The sequence below is a fragment of the Drosophila melanogaster genome, chromosome 3L (assembly GCF_000001215.4).
Source record: "Drosophila melanogaster chromosome 3L".
NCBI classification, from domain to species: Eukaryota; Metazoa; Arthropoda; class Insecta; order Diptera; family Drosophilidae; genus Drosophila; species Drosophila melanogaster.
In genome coordinates, this window is record NT_037436.4 from 4,825,733 (window position 1) to 4,852,904 (window position 27,172).

A 27,172-nucleotide genomic window follows, 5' to 3' on the forward strand; every position below is an offset into this window, starting at 1 on the left:
CATAGTTGCGGCAGATATCAGAATACAGAACTGGGCGAAATGTTACCAGTCAGTCAGGAATGCTTCCCGCCAAAATTTCTTAGAGCAATTCCCATCCACGTGAGCGATGTGGCAACTCGATGCAGAGAAACAGCTGTTCGATTGTAGAGTGCAGTGGGTTCTTCCTATTTTGTTATTCAATAATTGTGAAATGTGCAATTCAATCAATTAAACCGGTATAATGCAAGCACTGAGAAGAACACGACCTTGGGGAGCTGTCTACTGGAATAGCTGGCGGCGCCTGCTAACCCAAAGCTGCACCCGGAATGATGTGGGTGCATAATATATCCGAGAAACGCAATAAGACCTTTGTTAAATTCCAGAATCCAGAGCTAACCAGTGATGTCAAGCACCGGATTGAGGCTCATTGGCGGGAGCAGCTCAGTGGAGGACAGTTCAATCCCAAGGACTCGCAGGACAAGTACTACGTGCTCTCCATGTTCCCGTATCCCTCCGGCAATCTTCACATGGGCCATGTGCGCGTCTATACCATAGCCGATTCGGTGGCTCGTTTCCAGCGAATGTGCGGCAAGAATGTGTTTCAGCCAATGGGTTGGGATTCCTTTGGGCTGCCCGCCGAGAACGCCGCCAATCAGCGTGGGGTGGAGCCCGCGTCCTGGACGGAGCAGAACATTGCCCAGATGAAGGAACAACTCAAGCGACTTGGTTGCTCCTTTGACTGGAACCATGAATTGTCCACCTGCAGTCCAAAATACTACAAGTGGACGCAGCATCTGTTCCTAATGCTCCATCGCCATGGATTGGCCTACCAGAACGAGGCTCTTGTTAACTGGGATCCCGTTGATAAGACCGTGCTCGCAGATGAGCAGGTGGACGCCAACGGCTGTTCCTGGCGGTCGGGCGCCAAGGTGGAAAAGAAGCTTTTGAGGCAGTGGTTTATCCGAACGAGTGCTTATGCCAAACAATTGCTAGACGGTTTGGAGGATCCCACGCTTCGCGACTGGAGGGATATTATTAACCTGCAGCGACACTGGATTGGAGAGTGTGATGGATACGCTTTCAACCTGCTCACCTCCGCCTCCGGACTTTTACGAGTGTGGACTACCCATCCGGAGCATTTAAAAGATCCCCATGCCTTTCTCGTGCTCCGCAGCAATCATCACTTGTCAAAGCTAAAGGGTGCGGACAGCCTAAGCGCAGCGAACCCGTTTGCGGGCACCACAATGCCTGTGGTCTTTAGCGACGAAGTGACATTTCCGCCAAAGAGCGATGTTTACCTGGCAGCCCCCAGCTTCCGTGGCGAAGACAAGGATTTGTGGGATTCATATGGACTGGCTTTTACTTCAAATGGCAAGGATGAGGAATCCCTAAGTCCAGCCAACTGGGAAATGTTAAGGAAAGAGGTGCTCCAGGCAGCCACACGCCTTAATGTTGGCGGCTATCGTGTATCCTCAAAGCTGAAGGATTGGTTGATATCACGACAGCGCTATTGGGGCACTCCCATTCCTATTGTACACTGTCAAAAGTGCGGAGCAGTGCCAGTGCCGGAGGAGCAGCTGCCAGTGTCTCTGCCTCCGAAGGATTCCCCGAAGGAAGCGTTTCTCTGTGATTGCCCAAAATGCGGTGAGAAGGATGCACGAAGGGAGACGGATACAATGGATACATTTGTGGACAGCTCTTGGTACTACTTGCGTTACTTGGACGCCCAAAATTCCGAACGCATTTTCGATACAGCGCTGACCAAGAAGTTTATGCCTGTGGATCTGTACATAGGAGGCAAGGAACATGCCGTGCTCCATCTTTACTACGCCCGCTTTATAAACCACTTCCTGCACAGTTGCGGGCTTTCGCCCACTAGCGAACCCTTTTCCCGGCTGCTAGTCCAGGGCATGGTGATGGGTCGCTCCTTCCGGGTGAAGGGCAGTGGACGTTATGTGCCCGAAACAGAAGTGGAGATTGTGAACGCCAAAAAGAACCAGGCGGTGCTAAAGGAAACCAAAGAGCCCGTGGTCATGACCTGGGAAAAGATGTCTAAGTCAAAGCTGAATGGGGTGGAGCCTAGCGACATGTTTAATGAGTATGGAACGGATACAACGAGACTGATCATATTGGCCGATGTGGCGCCCACATCCCACCGCAACTGGTCCAGTGCAAGTGAGTATTAAGTTGTATATGATATGATAGCCATTTGATATATCTGTGTATACGACAGCTTTTCCTGGCATCCTTAATTGGCAAAAGCGGCTTTGGCTGACCCTGCAGGACTTCCAACAGGCTCGCGAAGATCAAACTGCTTCGGATGTTGTACCCACCAGTGAAGAGTTCCTGGCTGAGGATGCCAAGCTGTTCGATGCGCGAAACTTTTATGTGAAAGGAGCCACCTTTAACTACCGCCATGCACAGCAACTCAGTGTGGCAATTTCCAAAATGCAGGGGCTAACGAATTCTCTCAGGGTAAGGCTTAAAACTAAATCCGTTTTCTAATCTCAGCTTATGCAAAAATATTTTAGCGCACACCTAAGCATGTCCTGCGACATGGAAAACAGTTTGAACGTGCGCTGGCTGCCCAGATCATCATGCTCGCGCCAATGGCTCCGCACTTTGCCTCCGAACTGTGGTCAAAGTTTGTGGCGATACCAGGCAGGCTAAATCCCGCCAGTCAGGAGTTACAGTGGAGCGAAGATGTGCTTGCTCAGCGCTGGCCAGACATCGACCCCGCCTACAATCTGGACCTTAGCATTAAAGTCAATGGATTTGAGAACTGTGTAATCAAAGTGCAGAGAACGCATCTGGATAAGGTAACGCACAGTGATGCTCTCGACATTGCCTTCAACACCGAATCGGTGACATCGTACCTAATTGACAAGAAAATTCGCACCACCAATTTTGTGCTTTACCCGGGAATCGAGGCTATTCTGAATATCTATGTGGATAAGGCGAAAATGAAGCAAAAGCCGCCGACCACCGATGATGCAGAAGCTCAGCCTCAGGCGTAGGATAAGGAAAAAGTATCGTGAAAGTGGATAGATAAAGTTGAGTAGTAAAAGTTTGGTTGCTACTTTTTAGGATATTCTTGCGATCATAGTTCTTAAGCCGAACGGATTACGGAGGAGAGTGGGTTCAACCTGCCCAAATGCATTTCCGGTGTTGGCCAGAAAGGCGCCATCCTAGATTGGTACTTTTTAATCATGTTTAATGTTAAATATTTATAAAAATTGGACTAGTTGTAAGCAGCTGCTTTACAGGATTGGTAAATGCCTAGAATCATAGGAATATAATGGTTGCTCTACCTGTGCGCCTCTATCTAAAAGCCAGATCGACTAATAATTTCATAAATTTTCATTTGTTGGAACGGCCTCTCACTTCAACAGCTCGCACATGAGATTCCGCAGGTAGACATCTAGCTGGGCGTAATCCAGCAGCGTATTTCGGACGATATCAAGAAGCATACTTGGCCAAAGAGTTTCCAGTTTATGCAGCTTCTCCACGGCGTTGCAAGTGTTCTCCAGCAGAAGGGCAAAGTGCTGGCGACCTCGATCTCGGACACTGGGCGCCATGGCAGTGCTTCCCGCTTCCGTCCCTTGATTTATATTCATTGAGGTGGAAGTTCCTGCTCCACCACCAGCGTTCTTCTTCCACTGGAGTGCCTCTTTTCCCACCACGAGTCGCAGGGACTTGTTGTCCGGCCGTAGGAGCCACTCTTTAGGAGACAGTTTGCTGGCCGTGCAGGTTTCATCCAGACGCAGTCTCGCCAAAAGCGGTTGCAGCATTACCTCGGGCATGGACCACAGAACCAGGTCAGAGAGTCCAACGTACATGGCATTCGCAGCCTCCACTTCCGCTTCGGTTACCTCCTGACCATTTAGCTGCTTCAGTCCCCAGTGTGATAGCCTGTAGATGGCGTATGCTCGCCAGGTTTCCTTGAGCGTAATGCCATTACCCTCGGCATCGATCATCAAGCTGCTGAGCCCCTGGAGCTCCGCCAATCCATTAAGCTGACCCAAACAGGAGATGTTTGTTTCCCGGAAAACGTAGTGCTCGGCGTGAGGGAATCGCAGCTTAATCCTGCCCAGAACACATACGATGCTGTTGAAGTTAATGTAACTGAAGTTCAGCGTGTGCACGTCATTGGCCTTGGCCGGATTCCACTGCTTATCGATGAAACGGAGAGCTCCCTGGCCGTAGATGTTAAGGTACCTTCCGCATATTTCAATCAGGTAATCGCCACCTTGTTCTCTCTCCCGTTCAGCGGCGCTGGGCTTGGACACTGTTATGGCTGCGTTTGGAGTTGCAGCTGCTCCTGCAGGTGGCGCTGCTGTTGTGGAGCCTCCTGTTCCAGCTGCCGCTCCTGCTGATGATTGGTTGTTACCACTCGTTGCCGCTTTCGTTTGAGTCGCCACCAAGTTTAATCCATTGTTGGTGGCCTTTCCTCGACCCGCACTATTGGAACTGCTGCTGTTACTGGTGCTGCTGCTCACGGTTTGCGCACGCACCAGACTACCAGCCATGTACCGCTTGGAGGAAGCAGCTGCTCCTCCTCTCTGGTTAATCTGTAATCCCAATTGTGTGATGGGTGCATGACGGGAACGCTGTTTGCTGCTGGTCGGACGACTTGCATTGGAGGATGCAGTGGCGGGCACAGGCAAGGTGGAAATTATGGTTGTTGATGGTGAAGGCGACGTGGTGCCGGGCACTGGAGTGCCTGGGGCAGCTGGTGGAGTCAAGGTCAGTGCAGGCGGCGAAGGTGAGGATGACACCGGTGCTGACGGTGTCACTATGGCTACTTCAGGAGATTGGCTTGCAACTGTAACTGGCGATGATGGTGGCTTTTCCGTCAAGCCCACCTTGTTTGAGTTTTCATCAATCTGCGGAGTCTGTGGTTTATTTTTAGCGCCGCCGTCCTCATTGTCCGAGCTATAACAACTGGAGCAGGAGTCAACATTGGGTCCTAGACTAGAGGCCTCAGAGGAGGCGCCATCCTCTTCGTGTGGATTCCTTAGATCCTTCGCAATAGGCGGCAGTTTAATCAGTGCCTGGAGTTCATCCATCAGTTCCTTGGGCTGCTGCGACTCCTCGGATTCCATTTCCCCCTCCTCACCTGCCGGACCTTCGTTGGACTCATTGATCTTGGCTAGCTCGCTGGTAAGGCGGCTCTTGGGACGACCCACCACTGTCTGTTGGGAACGCAGAAGTTCCCAGTTGGTCCTGGCATTGGATATAACCTCTTCACGCCGGATGTTGTGGTAAGCCTCGGAGCTTCCAGGAGCAGCTTGAGCCTGTTCCTTGTGCTGGCGCCAAGCAAGAGCCGCCCGACGCACCTGCTCCGTGATGGGCATCTGACTAAGGGTTTGCAGCAGTGGAAGGTACGAAACCAAGAAGGATACGCAATCGCCGGCGAGAGAGACGGGATTGTTCTCGATTGTAACTTCCAGGAGGCGGGTGGCCCTGGCTATACTGGCCATATCATCAACTCTGTGCAGATCGTTGTGACATAACCAAAGCCTTTCCAGAGCCACCAGGTGCTGGAATCCATTGATCCGCCGGAGCTTGTTCCGCTTGAGGTTCAACTCCCTAAGGCAGCGCAGGCCAAGAAAATCCTGCTGATTTATCTGACGAATTTGATTTCCCGCCAGATTCAATGATTTCAGTTGCTGCAGGCAGTTGATGCGACTGCCCAGACTGGTGAGTTTATTACCATGCAGATCCAACACTCTTAGTGTATCCTTCAACGAGGACAGACCACCAATGTCCGTAATCCTGTTCTTGCCCAGCAGTAGCACCGAAAGCGAAGGTAGTCCATCCAGGTTCGCTATTCTCTCGATCTGGTTATCATAGAGATCCAGAAATACCAGCTGCTGAAAGATGCTCCCATAACTGGCACTTAAGCTCAACTGCTTGTTCTTGATGCTCAGCTGCTCTAAAGCAGAAATGCTGGTCATCACACTGGGAGACTCCTCCTCTTCACCACACCCACCGTACAGAGAGAGATTGCTATTGTGCAGGGCACTGCCCTCATCGCAGCTCTGGAGGAGATTGCTGGCGGCTCCACCCGGTGCGACCACTCCTCCGGCTCTGGTTGCCTTGAGCATTGCCCTTCGTTGGATGAGCTGTTGCTGATGCTTCATTGCCTGGAGGCTGCTGCTCACGAAGCTCTTGGATTTTTCCAATCCGTAGCGCATGCGTAACGCCGGTGGAGGCGTCAATTGTGCCTGTCCGTAGTTGTAGCCTCGCTTGGCCAACTTGGAGCGCCCTGCGGCTGTTCCTCCATTGATGGCCAATGCCTGAGTTGTCAGTGGACTGCCTGAGCCCGGACTACCGCCGGACTTGGGCGATAGGCGATGGGAATTGCCACCTGCATTGGTCATGGCACGGGTAAGTCTGCCTGGATGATGGCCACGCAGGCCAGAGCGTCCTCCCTCCTTGTTTCCATTGCCGTTGCTATATTCTAGAGGAGCAAAAGAAGAAGAATCAATTGGAGATCTAAGCGCTATTCTTTAAATTCTAAATTTCTAGGATACAAACCACCCAGCTTATTATTGTTACTCTCCCGTGGCGTGGCGACAGCAGGAGGAGGCACTGGTGGAGGCGGCGGTGTCACCTCCTTGGGTATGTGAAAAGTGTTGATCAGGTTGTGCTGCAGCGACAGCAGTCGAAGATTGGGCTCCTGCTCAAAGATGGGAATCGCAGTGAGTCCTCTCTTGTCATAGTTAATTCGATCGGGCAGCTCCTCGCGCTCCTTGGGCAATCTCTGGATCCGACAGATGCCATTTGGTTGCGGCGTAACGATGGCTCCACTAACCAGAGTTCCGCCGGTGCTGCCTACCAGGGTATTGGGCGTTACAGCCGCTGTGGCTGGGCGACAGCTATTGGAGGCCGCCGAGGAGGATGTGGACTTGGAACGCTGTCGCTGGATGCCAACGCCACGTGGTAGATTCCGTTGCTGTTGCTGCTGCTGTTGGCGGATTTGAGCTGCGGCGGCATAGCCTCGCTTCAACTGTTGCTGCTGGCCAACTTGGAGTTCCGATGGCTGTTGGATTTGCTGCTGCTGATGCTGCTGCGGCACTGGTCGCTTGGAGATGACGTTGTGGCTTAAGGTGCTATGGGAGCGACCAATAGGACGCCGGCGTAGTCTTTGATTAAAACTAGGAACGAACGGTTCGATTTTCAGCAAAGATGTTTGAGGTAAGTAGTTCTGTTGTTGTTGCAGTTGTTGTTGTTGTGGGTGCGGCAAGGGATTCGCTGCAGCCGGAGTCGCAGCAGGTGCAGGACCGGGAGCAGGGCAGGCTGCTTCCGGCGTGGGCGTTTCATCGTTGAGTATGGAGCGACCGCGGCATTTGGCCATGGAGATCAGCTGGCGGCGCCTGGCATGAGTTGCCGCCGATGTCGCTGGCTTTGTCCTTGGTGGCTCCTGGCCTTGCACCTGGACTGGCACCTGGCCCTGCCCCTGGCCCGTTGCCGTGCGTGTGGCACCTTCCACCTTCGAGTTTCATAATAGTTCGATGCGGGCAAGCGACTCCTGGAGAGCTCCGGACATAGTTACGGGGATTTGTGATGGTCCTTGCGCAGATTACACTATTTTCGTTGCATAATCTGCAATCCCTATAGAGATATACATATATAAGCAGGCAATAAAGTAAATAAATAGTAATCCTTCGATAGATGATAAATTTAAATTGAATTTAAATCATAAAAGAATTTCATGATTAAATACCAAATTGTCTGCATTCTCACAGAATTACAAGAGAACAAACCTCATATGTATAATCCAATGGGCTGAATTTAAAACCGAAAAAAGGCTATTTAATTACAACTGCCTTGCAGTAATTGAAATTTGCTCACCCAGTTCTATGTGTAAATCCCAGAAATGACGAAAACCCAGTCCTGGTTATCTAATTTGCAATTGCATTCAGCTCTCTGGTCGACGGATTATGGATTAGTTTGGTTCCTTTTGGGGACACACAAATAGATACAGTGGGAGTGCCTCGAATGGAATTGGGAGCGACTGCTCCACTTGAGCTGCTTTTCCCTTCAGTTCTCGTTGATTTTTGGTGATTTCTTTTGTCGATTGGTGTATTCAGTCTTCTGCGGTACAGAGGGTATAGATATATAGATATATAGATAAAAGGTATGGTATTTGTGTGCTCCTCGAGTGTTGTTGGTCGCCTCCGTGGCAGCTCTGAGCCAGGATTCGTGGACTCGCTGGCTCGGGCATGTGGGCCCATTTTATTAGTTTGTTTATTCGGGTTATACATTCTCGATTTTGGCCTGGCGCGGTTGCCATAGAACACTTATATGCGGTGCATTTGGAAGACAGTTGCTGTCCCTATTCCGCTCGCTTGCCATCCCACTCGCACCCGCGTGATTTGCGTTATTAGTTTGTTTATTTAAAGCTCTTTTGGGCCAATTCACCGAGGCCCAAAACAGCCCAGTCAGGCCAGGCCAGGCCAAGCTAGGCTAGGCCGACTGTCGACCCACCTGGCCAACTGACTGACAGTCGGAAAGGTGGAGCGACAGGCGGCCAGACAACTTGCACGCCCATTCGGCTTGTTGCTGCCACGACTTGCGCTTCTAAACATACCAAAACATTGGATTTCTTGGCAAAATGGCGGTACACCGCACACGAAGGAGTCCATGGGGATTCCCAATCGGAACCCATAACTTACATGATTATCCGCTAAATGCAGCTTATTTTATGGGACAGGAATTTGTTGTTCTGTATTTCAGGTCAATTAAAGAACAACAAAAGACTTGAATACGTTTCAATCCATTGTACATACTTGGACCTTATAAAATGCTCCGAATATTATTCCTTTAAGAACTTAATATTACTTGATACTCCGATCGATCGATCAATTTATTTAAATCGATTTAACCAAAAAATTTGTTATTATTAAAGCTGCATATAAGGTGCGCTTATCCTTTTTCAGAAAACTCGTTTAAAGCTCTGGCCCAAAAGATTTTCGCACAGCCCAGGAAATTTCCTTTCGTGGTCTGGGCCACACTTTTGTCGGTTTTTCTCGGCTAGCGCCCTCAGCATTCACCTTGGCCGTGTGCAATTGGAGGGAAAGTCGTTTGCATTAAAAACCCATTTCGTGGCTTTTCATAGCTCTTGTTGTTGTTATTGCTGCGGCCGGCTGGCTGGCTGGCTGGCTGGCTGGTTGGCTTTGTTGTTGCTGATGGAAACTGTTTTGATTTGCGTATGGCCCCAACTATCAAGCAACGACAGTGGGGCAGATACAGTGGGTCGGAGCGGGTGGAACACGCACATAATTGCCTGCCATCGTAATGGATTCACGTGCCTGCTGAGCCGCACTCGTTGTTCTGGCCGTAATGTTGTTGCGAAATATGCAAAAGTTAAGCGCCAACCGCAGGCGAGACGGAGAAAGACGATGAAAGGTGCACTGATGGAAAATGGGCATACTGGGATGCACTAGAAAAGAAAATCAATTATTTGGAAATGCACGTTCCAAGTTGCATACGTTTTAACAGAAATTAAGATTTTATTTATTGATATATTACTAAGTACATATATATTTTCCTTAATTTCCATTTAAGTAACTGTGACAAGAATTTATTTTTCCAAGTGCACACACACCTAAGCAATTAAGGAGCAAAAGAGCGAGACACAAAGAGGGATATTCGTCGCCTGGCAAATTGCCCGCTGTGCGCCAGGCGAGTGCGAAAGAGACGGGCATCTCAATCGAAGACACTGCAACAATTCGAATTTAATTGATGCCAGTCGGCGACGGCAGCAACAAAAATCGAAGAGTGTGCGTGCGCTGGCATTTATGAGCCGCGCTTTGCCGGAAAGAAAGACTCCTTTTGCCACCTGGCGATACGGACAATAACTGAGCCGTTGATTGGCACTGAGACCAGGTGCAAAAGCTTCATTTCCCTCCCTCGGATTTCCACCTGCCATCACACTTGAATCCAGTTATTAGCCTCGTCGCCGGCCGTTGAACTTGTTCGCAGTGGGCAACAAGTGGAGGCGAACTTTCCGAGAAAAGTGTACGAAAATCCTTAAAAAGTGCAGGTATGCAAAGTTTTTATTTCCCATACAAAAGTTTACCAAACACGTAGCCCCAAATCAATCATACGACATGTTGCCAAAGCTTACGAACAGTATTGCTCATACGACATGTTGGCCAGGCTTAAGTTCTTTGATTTCAAATTGTTTCAACCATAACGGAATGGCTTATAGTACGATTATTACTCACTGAATGTGAGTATTTAACTTGTCCTGTATATCGCAACAACTGTACAGTTAAGCAGCGTTTAACAAGCTATAAATGCGAATCGCTTGAAAATGTAAACAACACTCGTTGAGTGCAGATTTCAGGCGCTTTCAAGGTTTATCAAAGCTGTTGCATACCGCGAGATCTGCTGCACTCGGGGCTTTGTTAACATTGATGTCCTGACGTCCTGTCCGTCCCGCTGCACCGACTGTTATTCTGAGCGCTGTTTACTGATGCTGTGGCCGCCAGTGCTTCCACCGCCATTGACGTCCTTGTTGGCCATTAATTTTGCAGGCTTTCGCGCGGCGAAAATGGAAAATGACCACGCTCACTGTCCTGCCGCTGCTCTAGATAAAGAGCGCAGTGGGAATCGAGCGGAAAGCAGCGCTCGATAGTGCAGAGTTCAACCTTTGGCCTTTCCTTTGTCCCTGCGACAATCTTCTGCAACGATTTCACTTTTGTTTTCATTGGAATGCACTTGCAGAAAAATATAGGCGGGAGGAAATATAGGTCTAAAAACAGAACCTATCGATTCAATAAAGTTGCTTATTAAACAGACCAGAGGTTAGTTATACGGATTTAGTTAGTCTACCATTGACAATTTACCTAATCGCTATCATTTAAAATGATATTGTTCTAAGTGCATTGTTGCACTTGTGCTCATTATCGCGATTGTTGCTGCTGTCGCTGTGCGGTGGCTGTTGTTATTTACTTTTTAATAATTACAGCGCTCTGCTGCAATTGTCCCTGACCACAGGCCGAATGGGTCAGACGAAGGGGTGGTGGGGGAGGGTGTGGGTCAGAGAACATGGAACATGGGAGAGACAAGGACAGCACACGGGCGACAAAGATAGCCGGTCGAGTTGATAAATTGCGCGCACAACACAGAGACAAAGAATGCGCCAGCTTACGGACACCCACACAGAAACGGACACCTCGCTTATTAGGCACAGTCTGAGTCATTACAATAAGTTTAACTAAGGCCAATGATATTTATCATATTAGTACATATTAAATTGATTTAAAAAAGTTATATTGTTTTATAGAAAAAGAAGCACTTATCATATACAAGTAATTATTTATATTATTTGTAATTCTATTCCAGACTTTACCATCCACTGTAGATCCCGTGTGCCCATGAAAAGCTTGCCAACTGTCCACCACTTTCGCCCAACCCGCAACCTTATCCACTCACCCAGCATCCCGGGCATCCTTGGACTTTTCCCGGCGATGGTCGAGCAATTTAATCAGACAGCAGAGCGCAGAAAAGCTGATAATACCGTTATGAATAATTTACCCACATACGCACACACATTCGCTGATGGGAAGTGAAACGCGTTTTATTATTGTTTCTGGACCTGTCTCTTTTGGTTTTATTTATAATTAATATAGCTGCGCCAGCGTATAATATAAAAACATCGCATAAAAGCACTTGTTGTTTGCACTTTTGCTTTCGAGCCTTTAAGAAGCTGCGTGTGAAATCGTTTTAATTAGGTGCGGTAACTTGTTGCGGCTGACCAGTGGAAAACGGAAACTACAATTTGGGAGCGGGGAATCCCCGAATGTCATATTCACCTCAGATATTTGCCGCTGTGCCGATGTGCTTTCTGTCAAAATCAATGTACATCCCCACCGCAAATATCATGAATACAAGATGTTTGCGGTGGGGACTAATATCGAAATTTTGTCTTCGCAGGCGACCGCAGTAAATGAAACAACCAGAAATGAACAATTTACCAACCAAGTATGTCATTTAATGGCTACCCTGATGTATTTAGTTAGAGAGACGGTTGGGATAATTAAATAATTGGCTTAATGAAAATATACTTTCAAGTGAAATCGTTTTATTAATCACACAAGGTTCTTAACTTAGATGGAATATGATATTTCAAATATTTTTTTTTAACATGTCATGCTTCTTCAAAAATTATGTGCTTAAGGATGTCAATTTATAATTTGCAATTAAAGGAGGTTAATGACATCTCAGCGCAGTCTTTCTTAATTATACTATACTCAAATATGTTCGGCTCTTTTGTAATGGCAGATTATAGCTTGGGCTACAATACTTTGTTCATATGCATTTCGGACTAGTTTCAATCTCAGAGCTAAGCTCAAACTACAGGATTAGGTTCCTTTAAGCGCTCAGCTCGTTTCCCCCTGCTTCTTCTGGAGAACCACAGCAATCTGGAGCGCCTTTGAGCTGTGACCACATCGGATTCCACATGGATGCAGTTCCTTCCGCCGGACACCTTGACCAACTTCGTATCCAAATCCAGTTCGCTGGCATTGAGTATTTGTGCGACATGTGCCTCGTCGATTGTGCCTTTGAAGATAAGGGGATAGGGCCACTCGTGGCATATCGTGGGTCCGCTATAGTCCCGCAGAGCCTCGATCATCCTGTCCAGGCGCTGCATCTCCTCGTGGTCGTCGTTGAATTCGCGCACCTCATCCAGCAAAGCTGCCACATCGGATTCGAGCACCTGCGAGGTGAGGTGGAAATTGGATTAGCGGGAAATCGCTTATTTTGCTCGATTTGCACTGCGGTATCCAATGACACAATGACAGTGACGGCGTTACGGTCAGTGATAGCCTTACTTTCCCGCCGGCTGAGCTATCCACCCATCCAGGTCGCCATTCCGGACCCCCTTATTCGCGCCATTCATTCGGCGATGTTGGCTCGGATTTCAGCTCTAATATCTTTCCAAAGGCCTCGTCACTAGCGTCTCTATTAGTGCCAAATTAGCCAAGCCTAGGAACACGGCCAACTAAGCTCATGTTGGGTGCATGTTTCGAAGGGGTGAAAAGTAAACCCTACCCCAAACACTCTACACCAAAAAGGTAGTTATCAAAAGTTAAAATCAAACGAAGAAGCTGTAAAAATAGTTTATCCATGTATTGTAGTTAAAATACAATAGTTAGGGAAGTTGGATTGTATATTTAGTTAGACAATTAATACCGGGTAATCATCCTGTGCGGAAATAACTTTATACTTATTCATCTGGCCATGACTGTGCCATGCATTGCGAAACCGTTCGTTTGCCTATGGCCGAACCGACATTGTCTAATTAGCGGTGCTAGTAATCACTGCAGTCCCCAACTACCCCCACGTCGCACCCCCAACCCTCTCTGACCCGTCCAACATTCTAACATTTCGTTCCCAATAACTGGCTATAATTGCATTAACATGTTCCAAATCGCTGCTGCAGCTGTTAACAGAGTTGCCGGTCGCGCATTGTTGAACAACAGGTGATAGCAGGTGAAATGGCAGCAGAAATAGCGATAACAAATTACAATGGCTAAAAGGGGTTAAGAGATATAGTCGGTTGACCATTGTTAAGCTAAATGCTAAGAGTTTGTTGACAAGCTTTCATTAAGAAAAGCATGCAAAAATGTGACGTTACTTTTATGAAGATTACGTATACGACTAGTTGAAGACGGCATTTAGTAAAAATGGTAAGATAATTTTACTGCTACTAGCTTACTTAATGCATTACAATTTAATTTTTGTATCCAAATAAAAGAGCTATTTTTAGAATGAAAGCCGAAATGAACAGAATTGTTTGTGAAAGCACAGATAATATTTCGAAAGTGATGGAGCGATAACAGAAGTGGCACAAAGGCCAGATAAGAAGGAGATTATACAGACAGAGGCACAGTTGTACATATATACCAGATATAGAATCTGTCAATGTGTTTGCAACACTTTAAACCAGCAACAAAAGTGTAACTCTGCGGCCAAGTGGATTACGCTTGTGTGGTAAAAACAATTTGGACAGGGAAAGAAAGGGAAGAGGTTCGTCGATCAATTACCAAAAACTCAATATGCAGATTAATAACACATTTTAGCACTTGACGAACACGACCGCGCAAACTTTCCACGCTGCGGAGCAGTTGCCTCCGCCGCTGCACCGCCGCACTAATTGGCTCCGTCATCGCGGCATCTGTGATGCCCTGAATGTTTTATTTTTTGATTGCCCACCGCCGGCGACACTTGTCCAATTTTCGGGTGGTTTTTTGGACTTTTACATATAGCACTAATTCGTGTTTGTTGTTTTCCTTTTATTTATTTTCTGTAGTTTTTCGTTCGCTGCCTTTGTTGCTGCTCTACATGTTGCCGCGGAATTCCGCTCGCGAACAGCGCTCGCCGTTGACTGAAGCCTCTTCTTTCAATGAGTAAATTGTTTACGTGCGTCAATCAGCCGGGCACTTGAGTGTGTGAGTATATCTGTGTGGGCACACACTCAACCAATACCCATACACACACTCGCAGTGCAGGAACAATTGGTGCAGTTCCACTTCTCATAGCCACTCAAAAACATCTCAAAATCGGCGGCCACAACCACGGATCCCGCACCACGGACCACGTACCAGGGTTCGGAGCCCGGGATTTGGCTTCCGGCTGTGCGTTGTGTCCGTTGGGTCCGTGGTGTCTGGCCAGTGAGGTGTCTCCGGTGTTTGGTGGTGAAGGGTACCAATAGAAAAACGAAATATCAGCTGTACAATTTATTCGATGGAACATATATTTTGAAGCCACAAACATTCATTTTTGTCTTTGACATTGGCATTACTTATTTTAAATTTTTGGTTTGGACTAGACATAAAATATAAAACGCTACGAAGTGGGGTAAAACCTTGGAACACAGGCTTTTTTAAGAGGTTCCATCATCTCGCGTTTTATCCCAAAGCGGAGCGAGACAGGCATTAAAGATTTATGAGCCATCCTAGTAGCAGGCAATGTTATTATGCAACCATTCTTTCCCCTATTTTTTCCATCGTAATAGTATGCAACACTTGAGTTCCCAATGTAGCCACGAAGTATGCAGCATTTCCCGTATTCATATGCAAGCCGCAATGATTTTAGAGCTGCTCGTTGACTTGGCTTTAATCGTGCTTTTCTTTGGCCCAGCTTCATCCCCATCACCATCCTTATCGAAGTTCCCTTCCACAACCCATTCTGCTGAAAGCCAAACAAGCATCAGCAGTTAGCCATTAAAATTTTAATTTTGTGCACCATTTGCCACCATCTTGGCCCACTGGGCACCGATTCCATCTCGGCAACGTCATAGCCATCGCCATCGCCATTGCCATAGCAATCCCGTCCAAAGCCCTTGGCTTGAGCGATTATGTTGATGGCCAAGTCGAGGCTGCTCACCTGCAAGGGCCACGCCCTCCTCGCCGACGCTCCTCCGCCTCCTTCTTGTCGATAATACGCTCAATTCAATTTGCATATTCAGTTGTCCAATGAAGCGCACACCACACAGAAGCGTTGCGATCCGTCGTCCTTCCAGCTTCCAATTCAATCCCTGCCCCAACCGGTGGCACGACCAAGCAAATGGTCTCTTTCTGGGCCATCCCGGTTGTTGGCCACTTGAAAGAGCCCAAAATGTGCCGCTGACAGCGGCGCACGCATGAGCTACCTGAACTGCTCCAGAACAGCTCGAGCACTGCAAGAAAATGCGGATAAAATATAAGTAATAGTAATAATTTTTCTAAAATATTTTATTGCGATTTAAATTTAGTTACCTAACAGTTTAAGTGAAGCATATCATATTTTCAATTCGAACTAAACTAATTCAGGATACATTTTTCGCAATGCACTTCGAGTTCCCAGAACCAGATCCTGCTCCGTGAATCCTTCTATCCTCGAGTCGTCCTCACCTGCTGTTAGTCCATTACGTTAGCAATTTAACTTACGCCACGTAAACATGATTATCATCTTAAGCGCAGTGTGTGTGCGTGCGGTGCAATGTGCGTGCAGCGGGTGGGAAAACTTCGAAGCCAACTGCGGACTGTAAGCTCGTTGGCTCGCTGTTTAACAACTTTCAATCTGCTTAAAACTGCAATTAATTTAAACGGTTTCTTTTTTGCCCCATTATATCCGAAAACAGTGTTCTCGGACTACCGCCACCCAATCGCAATCCGGATTTCAATCCGGTTAGAGTGCTCCCGCCCTAATTGAGCTTGTCAGAATCAGCCATCAGCAGGCAGAGCGTGTTTTGGCCAGGACACCTGTGAGGGATTCAGCTCCCAGTCGACACAGGTGTTCCGTCCAGACCTTGGATGTGGATCTGCCCTTGTCACCAGCATGTGGTCCAGTGGTGATGCTGATCCTGACGAAGCAGATTGCAGCTGATTGAACCGCACGAGAAGTCGCCCACGTCCACATCACGCATATCCCTCTTTGGAGTTGCGAGAAAATTGCAACAGCCGCTTGATTTATTTGGGGGCGGAACCAAGTTATAACTTGTGGGCGTGGCTGCTATGCAACACCATTTTAGGGCACCGCTGTGTTAGGTATTCCTAAGGAAGAGAGTGAGGAAGGGTATATTTGACATCAGGCCACAGAAATTGCCAGCATGTTTCATCCATTCCTTTAAACATATTTAATTATCCTTACCTTATAACTTTTGTATTGAAAAATAGTTCTAGCTTAAAACATTATACGAGGGTATTCACCAGCCGCCCAATTTTAGTAACCCTTCTTATCACTCTCACTTGTTTTACCACTTGACAGGGTAAATACGAAGCCGAAAAACAAGGACCAAAGTCCATCAGACAGACAGTGAAAAAAGGAGAAAGCTCACTCACGACTACAACTGCATTTATGCAAATATTAATATAGATATACTCACAAACACACACACACACACTCTTACTGTCGGGGCAGATAGACAGTCAGACAGAAAGAGAGGGCATCACAAAGTACCGTTGACAAACCCATTATCAGGAAAACAAACCGGAGATTAACTTGGCAAAATGTCTGCAGACGTCAAAAAAATCCAGAGTGGCCAGCGAGTGCGAGCGAGAGCGCAGCATTTGGATAACCACCGCATGCTGAATAAAATATGAGCACACACATGGACAGATGAAAATGGAGCGAAAGAGACGGCGAGAGGATGCAGACACACGCATTTGGTCCTGCAAAAGTGACACATGAGCGTAATAACAGCTAAGACCTTGCTAAGCATCCGGCAGTCAACAACCACTTGCTGGATGCCCATCCCATGCACATCCATACCCACATCCTCATCCTGGCCTCGTCCTGGTTGCCATATCGTCCTGGTCGAGCGCGTAGCATCCCCTCCTGGTTTTCGGGCCGCCGCTGCACTCAGCGTGATTACAAATTATAACGTCTGAGCAATCGCCGCCAGTTCTGCGACTGTGTGTGTGTGTGTGTGTGTGCATAAAGGGGCGGTCCCAGTTACCGCCCATAGGAAATATAACTCCTCAACTTTTGTCAGCCATACTGAGGAAAAATGAAGAGCAAAGTTGCTGAGGAAAAAAAGTAAGGGAACATCAAATTAAATTAAGAGAACTATAATTATTTCACATTTATCAGCAATTCTTTTCGACACGTTAAAAAGAAATTAACAATAATCTATATCTATAATCTATAGAGATATATATTTTTTTAAATAAGAAATTTAGGAATTTTAATTTAATTGCACAAAGCATGCAAATTTCTACCAATGATTGAATATATTTTTCTAGTGTATCTCGATTAAGCCGCCGGCTGCGTTTTTGCCTTTGGGTTGAGCGTTGGTTGGCAAACGGTTAACGAATTTGTTGCACGCACCGCTCGCCAGATTTCCCTTCGTCCTTCGTCCTGATCCGTCGCGTGCCCGTTGGTGGTTGGCCAGACAGGATGCCCGGGCTGCTAACCTTGCCCCTGGTTGGTCCTTCCATCCCCTGCTCCCGGAGCATTGCAATCCCGCCCCGTCATCCCCTGCTGGCAGCCGCATCCGCTTCCCCTGGCCTCTGCTTAGATAATTTCGTTAGCTTGCAGTGCTTTCGCTGTTGTCCTAATAACTTAATTATGTATTTGCCAGCAAAGTGCTCTAAGCGTTTTTTGTGCAGCATTTAAAATGGCGTCTGCAACCCCCGGAAGGGAAAACCTGGGAGCTGGACGGGGGTCACATGGGTCATCCGTCTGACAGCGGCTTTTCACTCTAAGCCCAAGAGCACTCTGCGAATTGGGGGCAGAAGTCAAGGTGAACAAGTGTGTGTTTTCAACATCTCTAGAGCTTTTAAAACAATGGTATAATTGTGTGAAACTATGGTGTTAAACATTTTGGTAATGGCTTTATAATGTGCCAGGGTCTTTTTAAAATCTATTCTGGCTTTAAAGAAACATATATTATTTGTCACATTTTCATTCTCGTTTCTTGAGAAAAGATTTGTTTTAGCAGCATATAACTGTTTTAAGCCATATATCCATGCAAGTACTTGCATTTAATTCTCCAGGGTATACAGCATCATAAAATGTTTTTACCTCTCACATAGGTAGTTACTCCAAATTGTTGGGGCACTCAAATGCTTAGACCCGCTTGCCCCCAATTTGAATAATAATAACGGGAACTATTTCGGGCAGCAATTGAGCAACCTTTTCGCTATCAGGACATGATGTCCTGGCTCTACAACTTACTTTTACTACTCCACTAGTTTTATGACCACTTTCGCTCGAAATCGCGTATGTGGGTGGACTGAGGGGGTGGCACGTGGCAGAGTGCGCGATTTTTCAAGGCGCAAGGTCAAGCCGATGTAACCCATTGTGGCCCACGCACATCCTGCCGCCAAACACAGACCTAAATCCTTTTTGATTAAATTCAATGGTTTATATCCAATATCCCCCCCGAACATTTTATATGTCTTTGAAACGCATTTTTCTCAGCAGAATCCCTTCTGTTTTTTTTTTTTTTTGCTATTCTGTTAGAAACACGGACACACACACAAAACACACCAACTCACACACGGAGACATAAAACAAAATGGAGACAGGCGACCGGAGGAGAAAATAGATTGAAGTGTAATCATGGTTTTGAACTGCTCCTCGGTCATACATTTAATCTGAGCCAACGTAGCAGACACAAAATGGCCAAAAACGGCCAACGAAATGGGAGAGAAAGTGAACGTTTAGACTGCTTTTCCTGCTTTTTGGGTACACTGGAAATCAAAAACTCAGGGCGTCAAATTAATGTATAAGTCCTTTTAAAAGTATGCTGCGAAAGGCTGCCAAGCAATCCCTAATAAACCTCTATTGGTATAAAAACTATCTTATAGATTTTAAATCCATACGATTTCGATGTCAACATTTACGATTTATTTTGACCAATTTTTCGTAGTGTGACTAGTCACATATATAAAACAAAAGACATTGTAATTGGAGGGTATTGGAATGGGCAAAGGGACGACGAAACGTTCGAGGGCTCGTGCGGTGATGCTTATTCCGCCTGACTGATTGGTGGCTCCTTTGTCTCTGTTCCCTGCTCCCTGCTCCGGATGTCTCTACTTTTGTGCCCCCATACCCATTGTGCTCCATCTTCGGGGCTCAGTCTTCTTATTCTTCGAGTGTTATCTAAGTTTGTTTGAATAAACTTAAGCGAATGTTTTGTAAGAAGATTTCCTTTATTGCCAGAGAGTGACTTGGCTTTGGTTGACAACCACATATGGCTAACTAGCTGGATGACAGAGGGGTAGGGGGCTATGAGCCGGGAACTGCAGTTCGCTAGAATTTTCCCCATTGAAGACTTCTCAAGTTCGATTTGCATTTCGTGTGTGTCGAATATCTATCTGTTTGGGTTGAGTGCTTTTTCGCCTTGCGATTGCCCCAATATCGATTCAGTACAATTCGTGCCGTTGCTCTTTAATTCCACCTTAAGCCAATTTAACAACAACGGCACTTGACCCGCCCCCATAAGTGTATCATAATAAAAGCTATAATTTTAGTAATCTAGAAATACCGGACACAAGCAAACAATGGCTTAGTGTGACTCGGTTCGATTTTGAAATAATACTTAATGACCGTAAAATTATACGGTACAGCCAAGTGTCCTTTGGATGTGGATCCTTCTGCTTTTGTCGGCCCACAATCGGAGCTTATGACCGTAGAGAGTGGCTGCCATAATCGTTCTGCGGTTTGATGTTTGCCTTCCAAAAGATGATTGCGAATAATAATACGGTGCGTTTCATTGGAGTAGAACAATTGGGAGCTCTACATTCGGTTTAATGCCAAGCTAAGGTAATTTTCTAAGCCTTAAACCCTTATTGGAATACCAAATTGTATAGAAATAAAACATTTTAAATTTATTTGTTCAATCAACCATTCTTATACAGTTCACATATTTTTCCTGTGTGACAGTATAAACTGCAATCTTGTAACTGAAAAGCAATTATTTTGATTAGCTTCAGACAAAATCATAACAATAAACCCTGAAAGTGTAGCAAGCCTTTTCCCTTATTATTTATGCACAACGCTACATCAATTCATTAAGGATGTACAAATAATTTTCAATTTGCCCAAGCTCCGAGCAGAGCTCTTGAGTCGCAACATAAGCTCACCCAGAGTGATTGAATATTCCACACCAATTTTATATCAATTCCATCTTATTTTGTTGACCCCAAGCCGTTGGCCCCTGTCCATCCATCATTTTCACCGGCCATCCAGGGGTAACTTGAAGTATGTGGCCAGTATGTGATATGTGTCTATATCATTGTCTCAACCTTTGTCGGCGGTGTGGAGAACTTTCAACACGACACACGGAACAGACTCTTAAAATGGCCATAAAGCAAATTGTGAAAAATTATTGTGTGTATAAAATTTAATGACATGTCAAAAAGGATATCCGGCATACGATGCTACGTTTCTTTCACTCCTTCCATGTTGATGTTGTTGCTGCTTGTGGCTGGCTGCTTGTGTTGCCGTGTTGACGAGCTGGACAAATGGGCAAGGTCCTGTGGCCATCAGATCCTCGTGGGCGGACGTGTAATGTCCTGTAAGTCCTGACAATTTTAGTCTAGTTGCCGGCGTATTTGTATTTACTTCTTTGTGTCCGAGGCCAACACATAATCAAGCGCAACTTTATTATTTTGTCCAACAACTACGGTCTGTCTCGGGGTTATTTTTATGCCCAGCTCAGCCGGGCTCTACATATACATACATATATGGATGGTATAGCCGTATATAGCTGTCTGTTGTGCGGTCTTTATGCCCGTCATCATTATGTTCTTGCTTTGGCTCCGCCATATCCTATTTGCCAGTTGCCATGTTCCATTCTCCACTCTCCATGCTCCAAGCTCCAAGTTCCATGTTCCGGGCTGCACATTTTATAGTTTTCAAAAGTCACAAAAATGTCAATTGCTTGTCTTGCCTTCTCCTCCTTGGTCACCAAAATGGCATTGAATAAATTATATTGTGGTCATAAAGTTGCTGCACCATGTTTACCACACAGATAGATATGGCCATGTCCATGTTCATATCCACGTTCCTACACCGGAAAAAATGTGACTCAATTGAATGCAAAGATTATTCATTTTAATTTTCAGGGGATGAATATATTCATATTAACAAATTCCGTCCTAATAATATTCCATAGGTATTAGTGGTAGTACATATTTACAAAAACGGAAAATCAAACATGTTTTTCAGCGGCCCAGTACTGCTAGAAAGTATTGTATTATAAATTCCGATTTTAGGTTCTCTGTGTAGCTGATGTCATTATCTTGGTATTTTGATATTTTATCCGCGGCTTTACAATCGTTATATTTGCTAATCAGCGACAGGAATTGATTTTGGAGCTCGACAGTTGTCGGATCAACAAATTACACCCACTTCAATAATGAGGGGCCATTAAGTGATAAATTATGGTGGAGAATTTGACCGGAGACTTTTTGAATTTTAATCAAGCTAAAATTTGAGGCAGTTGCCATCGGGTCAGGGTCGAAAGCCATAATTTCACTTTCATTACTGTCGCTGCTCCTTGGAATGTCCTGTTAATGTGCCATGCTCGAGTGGAGCATAAATCTATTTATGCGGTCCTCCACAGCTTTCGCTCCGGCTTGAACCCTTGGTAATTGAAAATATTTGAAATAATTCATAAAATTTTTATGTGATTTCTCCCCCGAAAAGCGAAACTATATCGGCAGAGTGGGGCATGTCTCGACTTATCAGATCGTATAATTTAGCGCAGATAATTGTTTTAATGATGTCATAATTTCGCCTTGATGGCGTGCTTACAAAATGGCTTCAACTGATTTATGCTCCACTCCGATTCGAATGCCCATTCCCCACACGAGTGGAGGCGTTAGCCTGGGGCTTGTGCACTTGTAGATACCGCAGATAGTGGCATACGTAACCAGTTTGCCGCTTAACAAAAGAGTAAATAACGGCATTGCATGATTTATGTGCAAATACAAAACGCAACTAAACGATATGCAGTCGCAGAAAAATGTCTCAGTTCTCATTCAAATATTTTAGGTATTCTTATATTTTGAATATATATAAGTTGTAGGACTAACTTTTCTAAAATCGCACCCTATTCAATATTTATTAACTCGAAATCGAACTTGAAAATTGTTAAGCAAATTTTTGCGGTGTTGTATCCACACCTGCCCGCGGGTCATGTGAGCCGGGCCACCTGAGTGCCCGAATCGCTGACTGACTGTCCCTGCTCCACATCTGACCGGGCGAGATTGTGTGGGCGCTAACCACTTGAAAACGTTAAATAAGTTGTCTAACCACACATTAAACCAATTTGGCACTGCGCTGGCCGCCAGTCTGGCACCTTGGACTGTGCCAGCAGGTCCTGCCAGCTCCACCCATCGTCCCACCCCCCGGGAACCCCGTTTTGGAACCGCCCACTCAAGTCCCTGGCTGCCATAAATCATAGGGCGACCCACGTATGTGACTACTTGGGCTAGGGGATCGATAAATTATTATTAGTTGGTCTGTCCAACGGTCCTAGCCCCGAGTCCTTCCCCTTTTGGCCAACCTTCTGGTTGGAGGCGCGTGCAAAGGAAGTTGTTAGATCCCAGAAAGGAGCGCTGACCGAAATCCTTGGCTCGCTGCGGTTCAAATGCCTTTTAACTTAACAACTTTTTTTCCTGCTGCTGCCAACACCAAACAAGGGCCCACACCCACACACACCATCGCAAATCAATGGGTGACTTTGTTCCTGGCGGGTGGCCACACTGAGAGCATTTATTCCTAAATTGTTCCTAACACGACTTGTACGAAAATATTATAAATGTACATTTTACCAAAACCAGCTGAAATTTCTTTCAGCGCAGGGATAATGGGGCTGAGAAGGGCATGGCAGGCCAGGGCAAACCCTTAACGTTGTGTGTAAAGTGGACTTGACATGAGATTAACATCTTCAAAAGCATAGCTTAAAGTATTTGTTAGAGTTCGCCGAAGTTGCGCCTGGCTGCGAGGAAGGTGCCAGGACCCGGGACAAAATACAGGATCCCGGTTCGAGTCCTGACCAACCCGCTGACCCTTCGCCGTCGCCCTTGCCCACCTCGTTTTTGGATAATTGCCTTCCTGTGCGCTGAGCCATGAGCTTAACTGTTGCTGTCATAACTAAGCGAAAAGGTACACAATTTATGGAATCGAGTCCAAGTCCCATTCCCAACAGGTGCGTGGCCCTTGGGGTGGGCTCACCAGCATCGGATATTCACATATACAGGTGGGTTATGGTATAACAATTTTCGTTGGATTTATTCGTTGATTTCAATCGTTAAATAATAGCAAAACTTACGGCCTAGTTAGTGGGTGGTGGTGGGTGTGAGAGAATCAAGTCGCGAACGAGAAGTTCAGGTACAAGTGTATTCGCAGTCATCCAGACTTACAGGGCACGGCGGTGACGCAGCTTCAGGCGGCGCACGGTCTTGTACCGGTAGCCCTCGTCGCCAAGGATGGCGGAGTCCTGGGACACTTCCTCAACGGGCGCATCAGCCACCACCGTTTCCTCTGCGGGGGGCAGGTAGTCGCTGGCAATCTCGGAGACATCGCGGCGCTGGCGGTACTTCAGGCGACGCACGGTCTTGTACTGGTAACCATCGGCAGCCAAAACAGCAGAGTCCTGAGAAGCTTCCTCAACTGGAGCCTCCTCCAAAGGAGCCTCGGTGACGACTTCCTCGGAAGGGGGCAAGTATTCGTTGGCGATCTCGGAAACATCCCGACGCTGGCGGTACTTAAGACGACGGACAGTCTTGTACTGGTATCCATCGGCGGCAAGGACAGCGGAGTCCTGGCTGGCTTCCTCAACAGGAGCTTCCTCAATGGGGGCTTCGGTGGCGGCATCCTCAGTGGGTGGCAGGTATTCGTTGGCGATCTCAGAAACATCACGACGCTGGCGGTACTTCAGGCGACGGACAGTCTTGTACTTGTATCCATCGGCGGCAAGGACAGCGGAGTCCTGGCTAGCTTCCTCAACTGGAACCTCCTCAACTGGGGCATCAGCAACAACCTCCTCAGTGGGTGGCAGGTATTCGTTGGCGATCTCAGATACATCACGACGCTGGCGGTACTTAAGACGACGGACAGTCTTGTACTGGTATCCATCGGCGGCAAGGACAGCGGAGTCCTGGCTGGCTTCCTCAACAGGAGCTTCCTCAATGGGGGCTTCGGTGGCGGCATCCTCAGTGGGTGGCAGGTATTCGTTGGCGATCTCAGAAACATCACGACGCTGGCGGTACTTCAGGCGACGGACAGTCTTGTACTTGTATCCATCGGCGGCAAGGACAGCGGAGTCCTGGCTAGCTTCCTCAACTGGAACCTCCTCAACTGGGGCATCAGCAACAACCTCCTCAGTGGGTGGCAGGTATTCGTTGGCGATCTCAGATACATCACGACGCTGGCGGTACTTAAGACGACGGACAGTCTTGTACTGGTATCCATCGGCGGCAAGGACAGCGGAGTCCTGGCTGGCTTCCTCAACAGGAGCTTCCTCAATGGGGGCTTCGGTGGCGGCATCCTCAGTGGGTGGCAGGTATTCGTTGGCGATCTCAGAAACATCACGACGCTGGCGGTACTTCAGGCGACGGACAGTCTTGTACTGGTATCCATCGGCGGCGAGGACAGCGGAGTCCTGGCTAGCTTCCTCAACTGGAACCTCCTCAACTGGGGCATCAGCAACAACCTCCTCAGTGGGTGGCAGGTATTCGTTGGCGATCTCAGAAACATCACGACGCTGGCGGTACTTCAGGCGACGGACAGTCTTGTACTTGTATCCATCGGCGGCGAGGACGGCGGAGTCCTGGCTAGCTTCCTCAACTGGAACCTCCTCAACTGGGGCATCAGCAACAACCTCCTCAGTGGGTGGCAGGTATTCGTTGGCGATCTCAGAAACATCACGACGCTGGCGGTACTTCAGGCGACGGACAGTCTTGTACTGGTATCCATCGGCGGCAAGGACAGCGGAGTCCTGGCTAGCTTCCTCAACTGGAACCTCCTCAACTGGGGCATCAGCAACAACCTCCTCAGTGGGTGGCAGGTATTCGTTGGCGATCTCAGAAACATCACGACGCTGGCGGTACTTCAGGCGACGGACAGTCTTGTACTTGTATCCATCGGCGGCGAGGACGGCGGAGTCCTGGCTAGCTTCCTCAACTGGAACCTCCTCAACTGGGGCATCAGCAACAACCTCCTCAGTGGGTGGCAGGTATTCGTTGGCGATCTCAGAAACATCACGTCGCTGGCGGTACTTCAGGCGACGGACAGTCTTGTACTGGTATCCATCGGCGGCAAGGACAGCGGAGTCCTGGCTGGCTTCCTCAACAGGAGCTTCCTCAATGGGGGCTTCGGTGGCGGCATCCTCAGTGGGTGGCAGGTATTCGTTGGCGATCTCAGAAACATCACGACGCTGGCGGTACTTCAGGCGACGGACAGTCTTGTACTTGTATCCATCGGCGGCGAGGACGGCGGAGTCCTGGCTAGCTTCCTCAACTGGAACCTCCTCAACTGGGGTATCAGCAACAACCTCCTCAGTGGGTGGCAGGTATTCGTTGGCGATCTCAGAAACATCACGACGCTGGCGGTACTTCAGGCGACGGACAGTCTTGTACTTGTATCCATCGGCGGCGAGGACGGCGGAGTCCTGGCTAGCTTCCTCAACTGGAACCTCCTCAACTGGGGCATCAGCAACAACCTCCTCAGTGGGTGGCAGGTATTCGTTGGCGATATCAGAAACATCACGACGCTGGCGGTACTTCAGGCGACGGACAGTCTTGTACTGGTATCCATCGGCGGCAAGGACAGCGGAGTCCTGGCTAGCTTCCTCAACTGGAACCTCCTCAACTGGGGCATCAGCAACAACCTCCTCAGTGGGTGGCAGGTATTCGTTAGCGATTTCGGAAACATCACGACGTTGACGGAGCTTCAATCGGCGCACGGTCTTGTAGCGGTATCCATCATCTCCCAGGGCGGCGGGGTCTTGGGCCAGCTCTGCTCCAACTTCCTCCGCCGGCGGGATGTACTCGTTCACGATCTCGGAGACGTCACGACGGTGCCTGGCTTGTTCGACAGGAATCACTGCAGCCGTCGCGGCGGCAATAAAGATGCAGGCTAAGAAAAGTTTCTGCAATGTGAGTGTATATAAAGTGTTAGGTTAGATAATCCTGGAGGGAAGGTATCCTTGCTGCTGGAATATTCACCATCTTGCTATAGATCTCCAAGCTAATTGCTTTGACGATGGAATCTATGGGTCGAATGATTAATCGTCGCAATTTGTCCGCATATTTATACGCTCCAATGTTTGCCAGCTTCCATTCAAACAATGATCGACGCTCTGTTTGCCGGCAAACAGCGGCGGAAACCAAAACCGAAATCGAAACCGACTCCGAATCGGTAACAAAGCAATGAATTTGGCCAAAGACCCAACATGCGCCACTCGAGCCCTCAAGTGCCCCCGTCACCGTCTCCCAGCTTCGTCTTCACGTGGAGATTAAGCCCAGCTGGGAGCCGGTTCGCTTACAGAGCACAGTGGGTAAAATAAACCAAAGTGTTTGATAAACAACTATCCAATTAGATAAAATTTAAATATTATATATTATAGATGCTTTAGTTATCTATATAATGTAGAAATGTTATAATCCCAAACTCCCTTTTTGGAAACATTGAATCCAAAAGGATTTAGACATAACAGAAAGCAAAGAAAAAT

The 27,172-nt window shown here is 47.4% G+C and overlaps 4 protein-coding genes across 7 annotated transcripts; 1 reads left to right on the forward strand and 3 right to left on the reverse strand.

Annotated features, from left to right (window-relative positions):
• The first annotated feature begins 120 nt into the window (after positions 1–120).
• LeuRS-m (Leucyl-tRNA synthetase, mitochondrial) lies at positions 121–3,306 on the forward strand. Its single transcript, NM_139675.3, has 4 exons — positions 121–310; positions 363–2,154; positions 2,213–2,454; positions 2,511–3,306. The coding sequence occupies exons 1-4, from the start codon at positions 221–223 to the stop codon at positions 2,994–2,996; spliced, it is 2,610 nt and encodes an 869-aa protein (NP_647932.1). The 5' UTR covers positions 121–220; the 3' UTR covers positions 2,997–3,306.
• A 53-nt stretch (positions 3,307–3,359) lies between these two features.
• On the reverse strand, positions 3,360–7,859 carry CG13708 (uncharacterized protein; the record flags this gene model as incomplete). 2 transcript variants are annotated; one of them, NM_001274504.1, is made up of 3 exons in its annotated part: positions 7,840–7,859; positions 6,523–7,599; positions 3,360–6,445 (listed from the first exon to the last, which is right to left on the reverse strand). In NM_001274504.1, exons 2-3 carry the CDS (start codon positions 7,340–7,342, stop codon positions 3,360–3,362), a joined length of 3,906 nt encoding a protein of 1,301 aa, NP_001261433.1. In that variant the 5' UTR covers positions 7,343–7,599; positions 7,840–7,859. The 2 variants fall into 2 exon arrangements, with proteins under 2 accessions (NP_001261433.1, NP_647933.1); NM_139676.2 differs by having other exon boundaries at positions 6,523–7,773.
• Positions 7,860–12,058: 4,199 nt separating this feature from the next.
• Positions 12,059–14,376, reverse strand: CG13707 (uncharacterized protein). 3 transcript variants are annotated; one of them, NM_139677.2, is made up of 3 exons: positions 14,046–14,364; positions 12,831–13,106; positions 12,059–12,715 (listed from the first exon to the last, which is right to left on the reverse strand). In NM_139677.2, the coding sequence occupies exon 3, from the start codon at positions 12,647–12,649 to the stop codon at positions 12,347–12,349; it is 303 nt and encodes a 100-aa protein (NP_647934.2). In that variant the 5' UTR covers positions 12,650–12,715; positions 12,831–13,106; positions 14,046–14,364; the 3' UTR covers positions 12,059–12,346. The 3 variants fall into 3 exon arrangements, with proteins under 3 accessions (NP_647934.2, NP_001246633.1, NP_001246634.1); NM_001259704.1 differs by having other exon boundaries at positions 13,192–14,364; NM_001259705.1 differs by lacking the exon at positions 12,831–13,106 and having other exon boundaries at positions 14,046–14,376.
• Positions 14,377–23,705: 9,329 nt separating this feature from the next.
• Positions 23,706–26,729, reverse strand: CG32237 (uncharacterized protein). Its single transcript, NM_168104.2, has 2 exons — positions 26,667–26,729; positions 23,706–26,590 (listed from the first exon to the last, which is right to left on the reverse strand). The coding sequence occupies exons 1-2, from the start codon at positions 26,667–26,669 to the stop codon at positions 23,858–23,860; spliced, it is 2,736 nt and encodes a 911-aa protein (NP_729037.1). The 5' UTR covers positions 26,670–26,729; the 3' UTR covers positions 23,706–23,857.
• Between the last annotated feature and the right edge of the window lie 443 nt (positions 26,730–27,172).